The sequence below is a fragment of the Anoplopoma fimbria genome, chromosome 9 (genome assembly GCF_027596085.1).
Source record: "Anoplopoma fimbria isolate UVic2021 breed Golden Eagle Sablefish chromosome 9, Afim_UVic_2022, whole genome shotgun sequence".
In the NCBI taxonomy this organism is placed as follows: domain Eukaryota; kingdom Metazoa; phylum Chordata; class Actinopteri; order Perciformes; family Anoplopomatidae; genus Anoplopoma; species Anoplopoma fimbria.
This window is the reverse complement of record NC_072457.1, coordinates 24,045,038-24,063,479: the sequence shown is the minus strand read 5'-3', so window position 1 is coordinate 24,063,479 and position 18,442 is coordinate 24,045,038. Positions and strand designations below refer to the sequence as shown.

The 18,442-nt window shown below is 42.6% G+C and overlaps 1 protein-coding gene and 1 non-coding gene across 2 annotated transcripts in view; one reads left to right on the top strand and one right to left on the bottom strand.

Annotated features, from left to right (window-relative positions):
* Positions 1–232: 232 nt before the first annotated feature.
* trnas-aga (transfer RNA serine (anticodon AGA)) lies at positions 233–314 on the bottom strand. Its single transcript has one exon. It is a non-coding gene; the product is annotated as a tRNA-Ser (tRNA).
* A 1,931-nt stretch (positions 315–2,245) lies between these two features.
* Positions 2,246–18,442, top strand: part of LOC129095349 (nucleosome-remodeling factor subunit BPTF-like) — a 46,166-nt gene continuing 29,969 nt past the window's right edge. Inside the window, 9 exon segments of the mRNA XM_054603759.1 lie at positions 2,246–2,512; positions 2,515–2,956; positions 6,160–6,982; positions 12,560–12,611; positions 12,857–13,025; positions 14,949–15,167; positions 15,842–16,051; positions 17,338–17,523; positions 17,944–18,107. Coding sequence (XP_054459734.1) covers positions 2,336–2,512; positions 2,515–2,956; positions 6,160–6,982; positions 12,560–12,611; positions 12,857–13,025; positions 14,949–15,167; positions 15,842–16,051; positions 17,338–17,523; positions 17,944–18,107 — 2,442 coding nt within the window. The 5' untranslated portion in view covers positions 2,246–2,335.

Below are 18,442 nucleotides of genomic sequence, written 5' to 3'. Positions count from 1 at the left end.
GAAAGTAGAGATGTTAATCAACAAGAGGCTCTACTGAAACACGCTAAATATGGAAGAGTTGCAGGGACGCAGTTAACAAGCTGCTACAGCTTTTTATTGGTGCACATTATTGAGCTTGATTACATTTTACCTTGTAACTGTTTTGAATTACCAACTTTCCATCTCATTTACCTCACGTTGGTAGATGCAAATACACTAAGACCACAATTACAAAAACTACAAAATGTTCATCCGTTGTCGGCAGGATTCGAACCTGCGCGGGGAGACCCCAATGGATTTCTAGTCCATCGCCTTAACCACTCGGCCACGACAACTCACGAAGACTGAAAGGAGGTAATCACAGTTTTACCACTAGAGCAAGAGTGAAGGGCGGTTCAATGGCACTTGCATTCTTTGGTTGACCTTTGATGTTATTGTGGGCTACATTAACACACTGTTGAGATTATAGTGCATGTTTGATCAGCAGGAGCTCAGCATCGCAACATTGAAACGTCAACGTGATTTAAACAATTCAACGTCAACTGAACTGATTGAAAATGGAGCCAGGTTCCCTTGTATTACTTAAAAGTAATATTCAATTATTTGACAAATAATTTGTCTATATATATATATATAGACAAATATATAATAAAAAAATTATACATTTGTTTAGCACATTTACATCCTTCTAAACATGAACATGTATGTGCCATCTACTTTTAGGATGAATTCATGTTAATGTTATAAATCTAAATGTCGCACATATGCTTCTCTTCTCTTCTCGCTTTGCTGTGACGACGATGGCGACATGGCCGAAAATCACCGATGATGTCTGACTAAATACACTCGACCCACCCGTGATCAAACCCCCCCAGCCAGAACCAATCAGAGCCAATAAAGGGCTATTGGCATAAATCGTTTGCATGGATAACTGATTTTATGAACTAACACGGCTATTGCGTCTATTGTGGAATAGTGTGTCACGTGACCTCGCATCCACTCAGGCCTGGAGTGTCAAGTTAGAGGAGAAAAAAACATGTTCCGGTCTGTAGCAGTGAGCCTGATACAATGAGAGAGATAAGATAAAATATGATCAGATAAGATAAGATAAAATATGATAAGATAATCCTTTATTAGGCCCGCAGTGGGGACATTTACAGGATTACAGCAGCATAGGTTATAGTGCAAACAAGAGACATAGTAAAAGAAAAACAAGATAAAAAACAAGTATAATAAATAAGCAATAAAAACAGTAAAGAATCCACAATAACTGAAATATGATATGCACAGACAGAAAAACTATTATAACTTTAATTGCACAGTGTGGGTTTCTGAGCTTGGAAAGATAGAGGGCAGTTTCCAAGAGCTCAACAAGATGAATGTGACGAAGGACGTGGGACAGTACTGTGTATACTTTTAAAAACATCTTTGAGCATATTGTGTATTTCCAACTTTTCACCTGTAGTGGTTTCCAGGTTGTTTACCTGTCCCAAATGGTAAAATATTAAGTGGGTTTTTTTTTTGGGGGGGGGGATGCTATCCATCAGATTTAAGATGTATGAATTCTTGGTGTAAATTAGGTATTGCAAAAGTTGCCAATGCCTTTGAACCATGTAAATGTGTTCAAGATGATAGAAATTTAACAATGAAGATAATATGTACAGACAGAAAAAAATATTATAACTATAATTGCCCGGGCGCTTCATTGCAGCCCACTGCTCCTCCGGGATGGGTCAAATGCAGAGAACCGAATTTCCCCATTGTGGGACTAACAAAGGCTTAATTATTATTGCACAGTGTATTTGTATTGCACAGGTTTTTGGTGTCATGTGGTCTACTGGGAGCAGAGTTGGTTGTGCAGCCTGACATCAGCCGGTTTTAAAGTGTATTTTTTGGTTTACACAACGGCTGCATTTAAAAGTAACAATGGGTGCAACCTTGTTTCACACTCTAGCATCTCGGTATTAAATACTGATGTGTGTGTTTTTTTTTTTTATTTTTTATATAAAAACTTTGGCCGTGCTTTTACTCTGAAGGGCGCCGTGCTGTACTTCCGGTGGGCGTGGCCACGTGACGCGCTCTGAGGCCTGCTGTGTTTTCAACGGAGGGAGAGCGGAGAAGAAAAAATGGCGTCTGCAGGCGACCCAGAGCGGGACACCGGCCATTCAGACTGAGCTTTCCGCCCTGAAATCGAGACCGGGGCTTGGTGGAGACCTCTCGGGGACCGTCTCCAGACCCCCTCCTCCTCCCCCCCCAACCCCACACACACACACACACGCGCGCGCGTTTCTCCGCAGCGCGTGGGTTTTAACCAAGCTCCGAGATTGAAGCGGAACAGCAGCGGCTCTGTCCCGCGATGAGGGGGAGGCGAGGAAGGCCGCCCAAACAAGCAGCCGCGACGCGGGACGGTCTGCCCGGGCCGGCCCGAGGCTCCCGGGGCAGCAGGAGCAGGGGGACGCGTGGCCGGGGGAGAGGCAGGGGACGCGGCCGGGGACGGGGGGAAGCCTCGGCGGCGTGTGCGGCGGGACCGTCTCCGCTGCGGAAGTGGAGACGGACATCTCCGGACGAGAGAACTTCCACTCCTCCCGGGGCCGCAGGAAAGTTGGAGCCGCAGCCACGACCACCACCGCGGTGGTGCGGGGCAGAGGCAGCCGGTCCAGAGGCAGAGGCTCCAGAGGCGGCCGAGGGAGAGGAGGCGTGAGGCGGCCGCAAACCAAGGTGGTGTACGACGACAACAGCGACGAGGAGGACGAGGACGAGGACAACATCAGCTACAGGTCGGAGGACGACGAACTCCTGCACGACAACCCGTCGTCCGACCTGGAAGAAGAGGAGGAAGAGGAGGAGGAGGAGGAGGAGGAGGAGGCCTTGGGGATCGAGTCGGACTATCTGGAGGAGCTACCGGAGGATGATGATGATGCCAGCTACTGCACCGAGAGCAGCTTCAGGAGCCACAGCACGCTGGGCAGCACCCCGGGTACGTGCGTGTGTGTGTGTGTGTGTGTGTCGTGTGTGTGTGTGTGTGTGTGTGTGTGTGTGTGTGTGTGTGTGTGTGTGTGTTTTGCGTTTCATCCCGCGTTCAGCTCGGTGCGGGATCCGAGCCGCATTGTTCAAAATGGAGCTTGCAGTGGGAGACGGGCCTTTGTTTACGGGGCGCTCTGCCCGCCTCTCCGGGCTGCAGACCTGCTGCCCGCTGCAGGTCTGCAGCCCGGCTCTGCTCTGCTGGCTTCACTTTGTTTTGTCGGATCAGCACATTTATGTTGCAGAGTTTATATGCTTTTCTTTCCATTTTTATTTTTTATTTGAGCAGCTGTGTTTATTTCATGTGTTTTCATAGACACAGACTTTGTTTGTCACATGTACACATATATACATACACATGTATACATCACTATCATCCATTCATTTCTACACATGTGACTCTTATGCACAGTGCAGAAAATGCACTTTATTCCATTTAACACACCTGGTTATAAACATTATTTCACATTGACCCTCAAATAAACACTTCATAGTTCTCCTTTATTTCCAGGGCTGTTGTGCTAAAATGAAAGTACTGCCCTTTAAATAAATAATAGTTGTATTTTATTTATGCACATGTCAGGTCTTTTCCCACCATGTCCAGACTGGTTTCCAGAAGACATATTTAGTTGCATAACACTACTGGATGACTTTGACAGGCCGGTTGTTTTGAAGCGAGGCGCTCTTTTTTTTTCTCTTTTTTTCTCTCTCACTTGTTGCAAACACCAACTCGTTACAATAGTATGTGTGGTTCACCGTTACCATAGTAACCACACTGTTTATCAGGTGGACAGTCCTGTTAATTGACAGCAAAAAATCAATTAACATCACATCTGTTATTTAATGCAATTTTAAAAAGAAATCGTTTTTTGCATTTCAATGTCTACTTTTTCTATTTCTCTGTGGCATCACTTTTAATGATTTGTTGGGATGCATTTTTCTTTGATACAAAAATGCACTTTTGAAGGAAACAATTGAATGTAGATTGTGTTTCTTGATGTATTTCTTTCACCCTTTGAAACTTAACTACTCTCTGACAATGCCATTTAAGTGGTTCGGGGATTACTCGCATACCTCTCAACTTCCAACGGCCTGCTTTCCATAAACACATGTGAACATGGCAGCATAGTGCAGCCCAGTGTGAGGAGGGGATGTTTGTCTGACCAGTGACCTAGACCAGACACTCAACTTTTATTTCAGCCAAGGACCCCTTACAAGATACAGAGTATAGATGGGGGACCCGCCCCAGGTTTGTCCGTTTGGAGTAATTTTACCAACCTCGTTTTTTTTACACTGCTATATTTTTAGTTCAGTAAAAGACCAAAACAAAGGGATTGTATTAGAAAGACACACATTTTTTATTTCATGATCATTTAAATGAATTAATCTGAAAACTTTTCATGGACCCCAAAATCACATACTTTTTCTTTACTTTTAGTACGTAGCTGCCCTTACAAAGTTCATGCAGTATGCATACAATTGGGACATACTACTTCGTCATAACATTACGTTGTGAACTTTGACCCTTTTACTCCTATATATTCAATAAAGCTAATCGCTCGTTTTCAGAAAGTATTTTTGGCGTACTGCATTTTACATACTATGTTTTGAGACATACTTGATCTTTTTCTGGCATACTAAATAGTATGGTTGTGTGGGTATTGGAACACACCCAGAGACACGCATATCCATGCTTTTTTTTCAAACAAATTGCACAGCTCTCCCTAAGCCATACCACTTTTACACACAATCTATGTGTAAAGCCAAATAATTAACCAAAAGTGGTCAACCCCAGTTTGACCCGTTCACACCAGACTGCTGTCACCAGTTGTGAAGCCGCCAGTTCTGCCGGCGTCTTCCTATTATTGTTTATCTATTTACACGTCAATGCTAAACCACAAGAATCATACCACACCAAATACAGACGCATTTGCTCAGCAGTTATCAACTTCCTGTTCATCAGCTGCACTGCAGTGTTTTCGTTGAACACATAGTGTGGATGAAGTGGGGTCATTAAATAGTATTTTGATGTGGTCACCTTATGAAAAGTGAATGCAGCAACGTCTACGATAATGTTAGGGATCTTTGAAATTGCAAAGAGCTCATGCGTCATGGCAAGTCAAATTTGTTTAATATCACAAATCTCAAGTTTGCCACATAGGGGCATTACAATGTGTACAGCATATGACACCCTCTGTCCTTTACGAACCCCACTTCAGATAAATAAAAAGAAGGCTAGAAGAGCACACCTAGGGTAAAGTAATCTTATGATTAATGAATAGCAACAGTATACTAATCCTACAATCATTAAAGAAATGCTTCCTCATCATGTCGAAACCACACAGTCCGTCTCAGGAAAGCATTCAGCCCCGGTCAGGAGCAGCGTCATGAGGCCAGGTTGAATGACCTGCACTGAGCCATTCACATCAAATACAATAAGCAGGCGTTTTGCATATTCCTGTGTTCAGAAATGGATAATGTACAGATAATAATGTACTCAGACACTAAAGGGGAATACGGAAGTATAGTAAATAAGCTGCACCATATGCATTAATTATACAGGAGAAAGAAAAGCAGGCTCGTAAATCAAGTGGGAGCATTTAGCTTATTGTCTTGGGGCAAGAATTAGCTTGTCTACCTTTTTTTATAAATTGACTCTTCTGTATCAAGCTGTAAAAGATACAACCCCATTCACATTAGCTCTAGCTTGCGTTTCCCTCAAAATGTGGTGTTCTACAAGTCCTACGTTGAATGTGAATTGATAGGGTGTAGCAAAAATAGTTATTGTGTCCTTTTTATTATAGCGGTAATAATAGCAGATTTTACAGCAAGCTGACAAGTGGTATTTGCATCATTTCTGACCTGTTTTCAGTTTATTTCTCACCACAAAAATGAACTCTGGAAAATATAACCCCGCACTGTCAGCTCTTGATTAGCCTTTTCTTGCTCCAAATTATTGTTATTATGTCGACTTGTAGAAATCCACTATGGGTCCGCCTCTACACTGTATATCACACAGTTACCATGGTTAACATTTGGTGCTGACGCAAAGCAAAAAAGATCCTTTTAATCTTCTACGTACGTTTGCTCTTCATTTTCTTTTTTCCTGCATTATGCCATTATTCTTCTCACTCTCTTTTTCTTTTCACTAACTTGCAGGCCGGAGAAGGAGTCGGGCATTGCGACCGCAGTCTCCCATCTTTGAGGCAAAGGACATTCCTTCCCTGGAGCTTCCCAAGTCCTCTGAGGACCTCCAGGTTCCTACCTCACAGCTCCTCAATGTGTCGGCCGTCTACGAAGTCCTCCGCAACTTTGGCTCGGTGCTGCGGCTCTCTCCGTTCCGCTTTGAGGATTTCTGTGCGGCGGTGGCCGGCCAGGAGCAGTGCACACTGCTGGCAGAGACCCACATCTCCTTGCTCAAAGCTATTCTCAGAGAGGAGGACACTTCCAACACCACGTTCGGCCCCACCGACGTGAAGGACTCTGTCAACTCCACTCTGTATTTTGTGGACGGCATGACCTGGCCAGAGGTGGTGCGGGCGTACTGTGAGAGCGACCCGGAGTACCGGCACATTCTGCCTTTCCAGGAGTGTGAGGATTACCCGTTCGAACCGCTGGAGAGCAAAATCAAAGTTCTCCAGTTCTTGGTGGACCAGTTCTTGGCGACCAACATCGCCCGGGAGGAGCTAATGTCGGAAGGCGTGGTTGCCTACGACGACCACTGCAGGGTATGCCATCGCCTCGGTGACCTGCTGTGTTGCGAGACATGCTCAGCCGTTTACCATCTGGAGTGCGTGAAGCCGCCTCTGCAGGAAGTGCCGGAGGACGAGTGGCAGTGCGAGGTGTGTGTGGCGCACAAGGTACCCGGTGTGGCGGACTGCATCCCCGAAGTGCAGAGGAGCAAACCGTTTATTCGACAACTGCCAGTCGGCTTTGACCGACACAACCGCAAATACTGGTTCCTTAACCGCCGCATTGTCGTGTAAGTTCACCATGTTTCATTTATGTTTCTTTATACTTCTGTCAGTGTGGGGGATTTGATCTCGTTACAGTATTGTATACGGATAAAAGACCAAATTAACCAAAGTTGTAGTCGAAATTGCTGAAATATGCAAATGTATACGGAAACACTTGGTGAGGTTTGTTTGATTGTTAATCAGCCATTATTGTCTCTTATATTGGACATTTCTTTCAAAGGTACTCGCCAAAATAGTAGCAAAATGATAGTACGCTACCAACGCACAAAAACCCGCACATTTGCCTGAATTTCCATGATTTTTAGTTTTTCCAAGATCAGACGAATCGTTTGGCTGTGAGAGTGATAAGCGGGCTGTAACACAGTTTAATGAGCTCAAACTCAGTCTCCAAAGTTGTCACATAATATTCTGTGTCATAGGAAGTGTTCATGAATGTCACAAACCATCTGCATGAACAGAAGAGAGATATAGCCAGTATTCAAATCGGTCAATTTACTTTGTCCCAGCCACTTGTCTAAAGATTGTTAATATGGGCAACCCAGGTCAGCAGAGGGGTCATAAATGACCTGCGTTGACCCAATTACATTGACTGGGTCTGTTTGGAAAGCATGGAGCACTACTTAGAAAGTCAAACATGGCCACCATAAATGAGTTTAATTAGAATAGAGTTGCAGAACACGTTACACTGCAGAAAGTATGGGGCAAAATTTAAAGGTCTGGACCCAGGTAAAAAAAAGAAAAAGTATGAGTACAGCATCTGCACGGAGGTTGATAAACCAAAAATAACTGCATCCGTCCATAGGATTTAACATTACCTGACCATCAGCAGCATTGGTCCCACGTGTTAGCAACTTATCTCGGTATCGAGCAGTCACAGATGGTGTGTGTGTGTGTGTGTGTGCTGGTTAAGCAACAGCAGAAGGCCTGCTACATAAACCACAAAAGAGCATGTATCACCTGAACATTATAAGATTTAAAAGGGTAGGTGGCCTGAGGTTTGGCAGCGCTGCACTTCACTCTCGCATGCTTCTTTTTCTGCTCTCCCAATTGGCCCCCAGCAGGTGCTGCGTTACTGATCCCCACTCTCTCTTCAGAGGCTGTGTGTGTGTTTGTGCATATAAGTAGTGTGCACAGAGGAAAGTTTGTGTGACTGGATGTACGTGCAGTGAATGATGTGTGCAGACGTAAGGTTAGTTTGTGTGTGTGTGTGTGTGCGCATGTGCCTCCAGTGAAGTGCTGAATAGACACTACTGTTACACGGCCTCGGAGTGGACCATGCTGAGAAAAGAGCTGTCAAATATTCCACTTAACTCTGTCTCTTAAACTGTTAAAATGCCCTTGCCAATATTTCTTATTTTGCTGGGCCAAGCAGAAGCGTAGGCTTTCTGCCAACCAGTACGGTTTACGGTTCACCCTCTGTACCCTGCAGGTACGCACGTTTAATGGGAAACTTTGGCAGAGTAGATCTTTCTCACAGATTATTGAAATTCTCAGTGTTTTAATCATTAGGACACTGAACAAAGTAGGGCCAGGCAGTAAGTTAGTATGTTTGTTTATCATCATCATATGGTCACAATTTTATTTATGATTGTATCATGAAGCTGGGGAATGGGCCATAGATTAACATATATATATTTATGAGAGAGAGACCACGATTAACTAATTTGTGTGCAAAAAATACAAGTTTTTTTTATACATTTTTGGGAACAACTTATTAAATAATTAAATAATTTTGTATCTACACAAGTTTAAGTCCTACACTCCGGCCGATACCTGCTTAAGGCACGTGGTAACGCTTTACTTTAGCTTGGGGATGAGTTATCAAGTTGACATCTTGCTGATACTCGAAACGGTTGCACTGCACTTCATGCTTTGGGGTTAAAAGCCGGCCATGTGTACACACTTACCTCGTACAAAAGAATTTACCAAAACACGGCGACGATTTGATTAAAGTGAAGCCACGAATTACATCCTGTATGCGCAAATTATGAAATTATGTCTAAATCTTGTCACGCCCTTTGATTATTTGATGAAGACATTTCTCCTGGTACACCTATACATACACATATACAGTGTATATATGGCAATAAGAGGTGGTGAAGATGAGTCTTCATTTTTTCAGCGGGTGTTTTATGGGAGTATTGATCGTCCCCCTTGCAGCGTGGCACGTTCTCGGGTCTTGATTATCTTTATATATTTATTTTCTGGTGTTACATTTTATTTTCTGTGTGAATGAGACTGATAAAAACATACGTTAAGCCAATTTCCCCACAGTGTTGCCTTCCAGGGGAAAACACTCTCGGAACCATTTTCCCCAAAAATACCTTTTTAGATTTTTTATATGTTTTCCAGTCCAGAAAAGCATAAGTGACCATAGATCATTATTGAACCACACTGGTGCTTGCGACTTTAAATCATTTGGGTAGCTGTTTTTCTTTGGGCCCTCTGCAGTCTACTCAGTGGTCAGATTGAAGAGGTTTAAACTGTGATGTGTCAGTCAATAATATGTCCATTAGATATTCTGTGATCCGGTTCCAACATGCTAACCATGAAACTTCACAGCACTTTTACCACTAACTGGGGATTTGCCCTATTCTCATTTAACTGTTGCTTAGAGCGATCTTTGTCTCTTTCTACCCTTTCAGTCAGTCAGTCTGGGTCAAATTATCTTTATTTGCAAACAAAATAACATCCATCTACAAGGAGGACTTTCTACAACCTAAAAGCATGAAAGAATATTCAATATTTATAGAGTAGTCCTCTCAGCCACCTAAGTGCAACAAATCAAGCGTTTGTTGCAGGCAACCCAAAACTTTTGAGCGGTAGTGTGAACAAGTTAAGAAAGCAAATTGTAACAAAAAGTCAAATTTATGCTATGTATTTTATGTAGCCTACATTTAATATCTAACACTTTGTACAGTTTAATACAAGTGACCTTAAAATCAACTGATAATTCTCTTCTGCACGATGGACAGCCAACATTTCTAAGATTCTCCAAACAGCCAATCATGTGCTCTCTCTCTGAAGTCCTGTTTTGGGAAACGCATGTTAAATGTTAAGTAGAAATGCTGTTGATAAAATACCCTAAAATCAATTGTTATCAGGAAACTTGCCAAGAGTCCTGTGAGACTCGAGCCAGCCCTGTGAGTGACTTGTACACCTATAAACAACAAAACATATCCTATTTATCAAATATCTACATCGTTTTTGTCCATTGCATACAATGTGCAAGCGAGATGAAGAAACCTTTGAAGAACAACTGAGGAAATCACAGTCTGATAGACCGTTTTGAAGTGTGCAAGATTCTTGAATGAACTTATTGTTCTGTGTTATACCAATGACACCTTGCTTGCTTTGCTCAGCTGTTCACACCCGCTCATATTATTGTGGTCGTGTAATTCATTTTCTATGACATGAATGTGACTGCGTTGTATTGGCACCGAGAGATGAAAATCGGCATAAACTATGGTAATGATAATCCTTAGAGCAGACTAACCATAACATGAACGTTTTTATAAAGGATGGATCGGACGGGCAAAATGATCGTCCAGTTCCTGGATTGCTTCAAAAAGTATATATGCTAACATGACACCAATGCAGAGTGCTCTCTGATTAATGTGTAGCTCATTCACATGTTAATGTATCATGGACACATACAGGTGCATCTCAATAAATTAGAATATCATGGCAAAGTTATTTTATTTCGATAATTCAATTCAAAAAGTGAAACTCATATATTATATAGATTCATTACACACAGAGTGAAATATTTCAAGCGTTTATTTCTTTTAATTTTGATGATTATGGCTTACAGCTAATGAAAACCCAAAATTCAGTATCTCAGTAAATTAGAATATTACATAAGACCAATAAAACAAAGGATTTTTAATACAGAAATGTCAGCCTACTGAAAAGTATGTTCATATATATATATATATGCATGCACTCAATACTTGGTCGGGGCTCCTTTTGATTATGGCTTACAGCTAATGGAAACCCAAAATTCAGTATCTCAGAAAATTTGAATATTGTGAAAAAGTTCAATATTGTAGACTCACGATGTCCCACTCTAATCAGCTAATTAACTCAAAACACCTGCAAAGGTTTCCTGAGCCTTTAAATGGTCTCTAAGGCTGGTTCAGTAGGCTACACAATCATGGGGAAGACTGCAGACTTGACAGTCATTGACACCCTCCACTAGGAGGGTAAGCCACAAAAGGTCATTGCTAAAGACGCTGACTGTTCACAGAGTGCTGTATCCAAGCGTATTCATAGAAAGTTGAGTGGAAGGATCAAGTGTGGTAGAAAAAGGTGCACAAGCAACGGGGATAAACCACAGCCTTGAGAGGAGTGTGAAGCAACGGCCGTTCAAGAATTTGGGGGAGATTCACAAGGAGTGGACTGAGGCTGGAGTCAGTGCATCAAGAGCCCCCACGCACAGACGTATCCAGGACTCGGGCTACAACTGTCGCATTCCTCGTGTCAAGCCACTCCTGAACCTGAGACGACGTCAGAAGCGTCTTACTAAGGAGAAAAAGGACTGGACTGTTGCTCAGTGGTCCAAAGTGGTCCTCTTTTCAGATGAAAGTAAATTTTGCATTTCATTTGGAATGTCTGGAGGAAGAGCGGAGAGGCACAGAATCCAAGTTGCATGAAGTCCAGTGTAAAGTTTCCACAGTCTGATGATTTGGGGAGCCATGTCATCTGCTGGTGTTGGTCCACTGTGTTTTATCAAGTCCAAAGTCAACGCAGCCGTTAGAGCACTTCATGCTTCCTTCCACTGACAAGCTTTAATGGAGATGCTGATTTCATTTTCCAGCGCCCACACTGCCAAAAGTACCAATACCTGCTTTAATGACCATGGTATTGATTGGCCAGCAAACTTGCCTGACCTGAACCCCCCCATAGAGAATCTACGGGGTATTGTCAAGAGACCCAACAATGCAGACGAGCTGAAGGCCGCTATCAAAGCAACCTGAGCTTCCATAACACATCAGCAGTGCCACAGGCTCCTCCATACCACGCCGCATTGATGCAGTAATTCATGCAAAAGGAGCCCCGACCAAGTATTGAGTGCATATATATATATATAATTTAAAATCCTTTGTTTTATTGGTCTTATGTAATATTCAGATTTACTGAGATACTGAATTTTGGGTTTTCATTAGCTGTAAGCCATAATCATCAAAATTAAAAGAAAAAAACGCTTGAAATATTTCACTCTGTGTGCAATGAATCTATATAATATATGAGTTTAACTTTTTGAATTGAATTATCGAAATGAACAAACTTTTCCATGATATTCTAATTTGTTGAGATGCACCCGTATATTGACATCAGCGTGATGTAAATGTTTAGATTTAGAGAAATGGCCGAGCTGCAGTCTCTGCTAAATTCAGCGTAAGAAGTATTTTAAGAAGGTATACTGACAAGACAACAGGCAAACGAATAGCGCACAAACACACAAAACCACAGAGAATTATACAGAAATACGGTTTATGTAGATCCCATCATCTCTTTCCTGTTTGTCCCACCCTTCGCTGTTGTGTCTCCTAATGTTCCCCCTCCTGTCTCCCCTACAGAGAGGAGGATGGCGAGCAGGAGGACAAAGCCATCTGGTACTACAGCACCAAGGTAGACGCAACTCTGCATTTCCTCTCACTGGGGCTGCAATGCTCTTCACACAGTAAAATTGAATTATCTTGTTTTTAAAGACTCTTGTTACTCTTCTTAATGTCTTACTTACAATAGTCGTGTGTCCCGATCCCGCTCTTTCTTTTCATTAAGAAAAAAATAAATCCCAACATTCCCTGTTTTTTTTTTTTTGAGAGTGGTCGCTGTGAGCTAATCTTGTATTGCACTTATTGAACTCCTCCCAGGTCCAGCTAGCCGAGGTCATAGATTGTTTGGATAAGGAGTACTGGGAGGCCGACCTGAATGCGGCGCTTGAGGAGATAAGGGACGAGGTGCACGCACATATGGACATCACAGAGGACCTAACCAACAAGGCCCGGGGCAGCAACAAGTGTTTCCTCACCGTCGCCAACGGTAAGGAGTTCTTCTCTCTCTCTCAGTTTAAAAAGTCTGAGATGCTTTCTGTCGCTGAGTTTATTAATCGAATCAGTGGAAGAAGGACCTCTTTAAAGTATTTCCTTTCTTCCTTTTCTGTCTTCCCACTCCTCTGCCTGCTTTCCCCCTAAATTCTCATGAATGCCACCCAGTCATAGATGGCCGGGCCGTAGGAATCATCCCAGCTATTATGTAACCTTACTCTGGTCCCGGTTTGGCCAGTGTCCAGCACTCGAGCTGCCCTTCAGCCGCTTATCTATTCTTTGCTACAGACAGCGTGTCCACCAAATCCATGTGTTTTTGGGTTTTTTTGCCCACTGTGTCGGTGAAAATGATGCATTTTATGAGCACATCATGTTTATGGCATTCAGCCTGCTGTGCGGTGAACCTTCATCACAATAAAGGGTTCAGACATAGAGCTACACTTTAAATGGCGCCGCTGTAGGTGGTGTTAACTTTTCATGCAACAGCTCGAGTGGAAACTAGCACTTCTATCAAGCATTTGCGATGCACAGTTAAGTTAAAGGTTGTCACTTTCTGCAGAATGAATACAAGCTGTACGCATGTATTAATAAAGCTTTAGTTAAACTTTCAAACTGATAGCATCAGCTTCATCCCAGTGTTGCAGGATGTACACGTAGCACACTTGATGCTTAAGATACACAAGTGATTGATTGGTCAGGGAAGTGCAGGGAAAAAACAATAAATGTCAATGTTTCTCTGTATTTATCATACCTTTTTCTGGTTTCCTTATGCAGTCCTGCACAGTGCAGATGGAGTTTTGTTTATTGCTCAGCTTATGTTAAATCAGTAATGGTGCGACAGATGAGTCATACTCTGCTGAAGGGCTTTACAGACTTTTTCCCGCTGTGTATCAATGACCCATCGTGCTTATCTCTCAATATGCGTCTATCACTGCTGCTACACACATTAACACTGTAGTGATCGATCTAGAACACAGCATGAGGCCATTGTGCTCTTTTGACCACACACTAGAACCCAACTTTATTGTGTTGAGTTTTACAGCATGTTTGGATGTTACTTGCTCCTAGTGAACATCAACAAGAGTTTACACATTGTAAAACGTTGAACATGCAAATCATGTAATGTGAATACTGTGAAAGGTCTGTTGCTTATTCCATTTGTAAAGTCTCCACAAGGAGGTTGGTTGGATTTTATTATTTTACTTTCCCTAGTTTGGGGTTTTAATATTAAGTTCAAGTACATCATTTGGTGTTAATATTGATATTATGTTTTCAAGCTTAGATAACATGGACAGCGTAACGGAAAAAAGAATACACATATATAAAGGAAAAACTCAAGAACAGCCAAGTACAAGCACACAAATAAGAGACGGTATAAAATAAATTTAAAAATACATCATTCAGCCTAACCTAGAGGATCTGAGAGGCCCTTTTAGACAGTAAGTCCAAGGAGCTTTCTAGACTTTAAAATGGAGTCTGAAGAAAATTGGTAACAAGTGCAGGGGGATGAAACTGGGATGATGTGAGAAGAGCATTGGTAATAATCTCGCCTTCAAAAACAAACCCTCTTTCTCTGTTAGTTTTGTTTAGGTTCGGTCCCCAAGTCTTACCTGATATTTTGGACTGAATTTGAGTCTGATGCTTTTCCTTCTCAACTCAAATCTCCTTAATTCACTCTGGCTTTTCATGTGAATTTTGTGATTTACTCATCACTGTTGAATAACAACTATTTTATTGTCCCTGGGTTTAGTTTTATAATTGGTGTTCTCAGAATCATCTGGAACTGTGCCTTTTTTTTAGACTTGCAGTAAAAGATTTCAATGGATTATTTTGTCTATATTTCTCTGTGCTGTGTTGTTGATCTCATCCCTGATTGTGTTTTCATCATAATCACACGCCATCTATTTTTCTCATCCAGAGGAGATCCTGGAGCGGCTGCGGGCTAAGAAGGAGGAGGAGCTGGAGGAGGTGAAGAGACGGGCTGCCGAGGAGGCGCAGAAAGCGCGGCTGGAGAGAGAGAAGGAAGACAAAGAGGCCAGGTTGAGGGACGAGGGTCAACAGGAGGGCAAGGTCAAATATGTGACTGGAGAGGAGGGGACAAAAGACGAGGCCATGGAAGGGAATAAAGATGGCGAAGGTATTTGTGATGTTTGTATTTCACAAAGTTTTCTGAAAAACACGATCAAATATAGTAGCATAAAGAACATTGTAGGGTCTGACCTGAAAAGAGGTCTCTCTGGGTCTCAGTACCTCCACTGGATTCTGAAGTAAAAGACATCATCACAATGGTGGAATTAGTTATTGATTTTAAGAATGAGTCCTGTTGTTATTTGGCTGTGAGGCCAATAAGAAAAGCTGTGCTCTTTTTCAAGACAAGCGACACGTTTAGGACTCACAAACCACAGAGTTTCATTTATATCTCTGTCTTGCTGGATATGCCTTAAACAGTGTAATAAAGAGGCCCCTATGCAAAAAGATCAAACATTTTTGCATGTGTTGCAGAACAAAACGCTAACGTTTTAGGTAAGCTATTTGCCTAAAGAGCATTATGAATATAAATGTCTTTGTATTCCCATAAATGCATGATTGCATTCATCTTAAAAAGCTAAAGGAAGTAAAAGTGTAAAGGTAACATAATGTAGCTCTGACAACAATGTCTAAATTTAGCTGATATTTGTTTTTCAATAGATGCTGGATGATTTTAGGATTTCACCACATTTGGTCACTGTTTCTCTTCATTGTCTCCAAGTTTTGTTTGCATTATACCACAATATCCACAATATTTACAACATCGCTGCTGTTCACTTGTAGTTGTTGAAGCTCCACCCACTGGCCAAGATGGCAGTAGTGGCAGTAGCATCTCATACGGACCTACACATGCGGCAACCTCTGCCCCGACACAAACCCCGCCCACCGCAGCGAGCTCTGGCCTGGCCTCGGAGGCTCCAAAGCCCTCAGCCCCGCCCGTAACGGCTGTAATAGCGGGATGTTCCCATATGAAGGTCTCTAACAACACCGAAGGTATACGAGGATATTTCCTGGGGAAGTTGACCTCATTAAGCTTTTTTTTTTTTTTTTGGGTGGGGGGGGGTCTGCTTTACCGTCACAGTCTGCAGCTTCACAAGATTGTGTGCTGAATCTCATAGCAGTGACTTCTTTGTTTCCTCCAGTGCTTTGGCGGTCCTCCTGACCATTGCTCAGCCTGCTTCTTTGCATGTGGCTCTCATTCCATCTGCTGGCTTTTGCCCATCGTAAACGCGATCCTGGCTGTGGACCGGTAAAGACTACAAACTTTCAGCTCCTTCTACAAACACTCAGCTAGCAGGACCAGCCTCCGTCACCTCTGAGCGTTTAATTGTTCTGTCACCTGCCAACCTTTTAATTAAAAACACCAGGCTATAAATCGACATGCCTTGATGATATTATTCTTTATATAGCCTGCCTATCAATTTTTTTAAGTGCTTCAATTGTCCAATTTTTTTTTTCCTCCTTGAAACCTGCCGTCAGTTCTTGAACACCTCCAGCCATTTTGCGCTTGAACTCTTAAAACCTCATGCTCCTCATGCTTTTCCTCTGAAGAGCTGAGGTTGACGATTGCAACGATTGATTCGCAATCAGAGGCATTGTCATCGCACTCAGCATGACCAGAACCGAGCCTCAGTCAACTAAGATAAGATAAGATCATCCTTTTATCGGTCCCGCAGCGGGGAAATTTGCAACTGGGGACAGCATTGACGTTGCCTGGTAGAATATTTCTAATAAATAAGCTTTTTCTCTGCTGCTTGCTGGCAAACCCTTTGATTAAATAGCTCTCTGCTTAGGAAGTGCCTTTGTTGACAAACTGCACATATTCATGCTTAATGATTACAGAGTTTCATCATTCATTGTCGTGGTCAGTGCTGTTGTAAATGCACAAACCTTGTTGGAGCCTTGCCTTTGCCTGGAAGGGTTGCCCGTTGCTTTCAAGCGCTTCATGCCTCCATTGGTGCTGGTTATTTGGTGCATGCATTACATGTGACTTATCAGTAGAGGGAGCTATGGCCTTAACTATTGCAGCACTATCACTAGAAAGTTTCTACCTTCGTAAAGACTGAGCTTCTACACAGTCGTCCTTGACAGCTTTGATGGAACGGTTTGTGGTCTGTCTAGATCAGTCATTTCAGCCGTTCTTTGCCGGAACAAGTAAATAAACCATGAAAGGTTTCCTCAGATGAGGAACACCACAATCTAGACAAGCTGATCTTGTTTATGTAACCGTCGATCCTCTTATCTATTTCCTGCGTGCGTGTGTGTGTGTGTGTGTGCAGAAAACCCATCGTCAGGTTCTGTCCCGGCCAGTGGAGATGGCGTCCCCAGCCTGAGCCAGCCATCCCAGACCAGCGAGGAGAACAGTCACAGCAGCATGGGAGCCAGGGTCCCTCCCCAAGGACCTGAACCTCCGGACCTGGCTGACAAGTCCTCCCAGTCATCCCTGGCCAGCCTCGATGAAACAGGTCTGACAGAACGTTACCTCATCATTATGTCTTGTTTTGTTCTCTAATTCCCGTTGCACTGTTGAAAACTGTGATCAGATAGAGATCTTGATCTTAATGAGACTTCTTGATTAAATAAAGGTTGTGTAAAATCAACTTTGCAAGCCTAAACTGATGCCAGAAAATCAACTGTCCTCTATATCATACTAGCCATCTACACATTGTACATCCCATTAAATAGGCCTTAAAACAGACAAGCAGCCCATCTCACATGATAGTTTTCTCTGTGCGAGATAAGAAGTATTCAAACTGTTACTTAAGTTATGCATCCACTGTCCAGAGGGTATCACTTTTACTGATCATTGCACATTATACAGACTTTCCAATAGAATTTGCCAAAAACTCTTTAAGACTTGGCTTTTTCTGGCATTGGGTTTACAGGGGACAGCAAAGACTCCGAGACGGGTCTTGGCGGTAAGAGGTCTGCAGCCACTCGCATGGTGACCCGGCTGAGGAACCCAGAGAGTAAGCTGAGCCAGATGAAGAACCAACAGGTGGCTGCTGCTGTTCACGAAGCCAACAAGGTCTTCAAGGACGGCAAAGAGGTGAGGAGAACCATGGATGATGATGATGCTTTTGCTCTTTTAAGACAATAAATCAAAAAATAAAACCTGCTTATTGCCAACACACAGGTGCACAGGCCAGTGTATGTTGGAAGATGAGGTTAAAGGCCTTGGGGGAAGAATAGGGGAGATATATATATATATATATATATATTCTGACAATCTTTTTAACATTTCCTAACTATTGTGTCTCCTATTAAAACATAGTGTGAGGATGCTCAGTTCATACAGAGAATAGAATATATGGGAATATGAACTTCATTGTCATAAAGCGATCTTCAAATACATCTTAATGTCTGTTTTTCCCCATGTCTCTA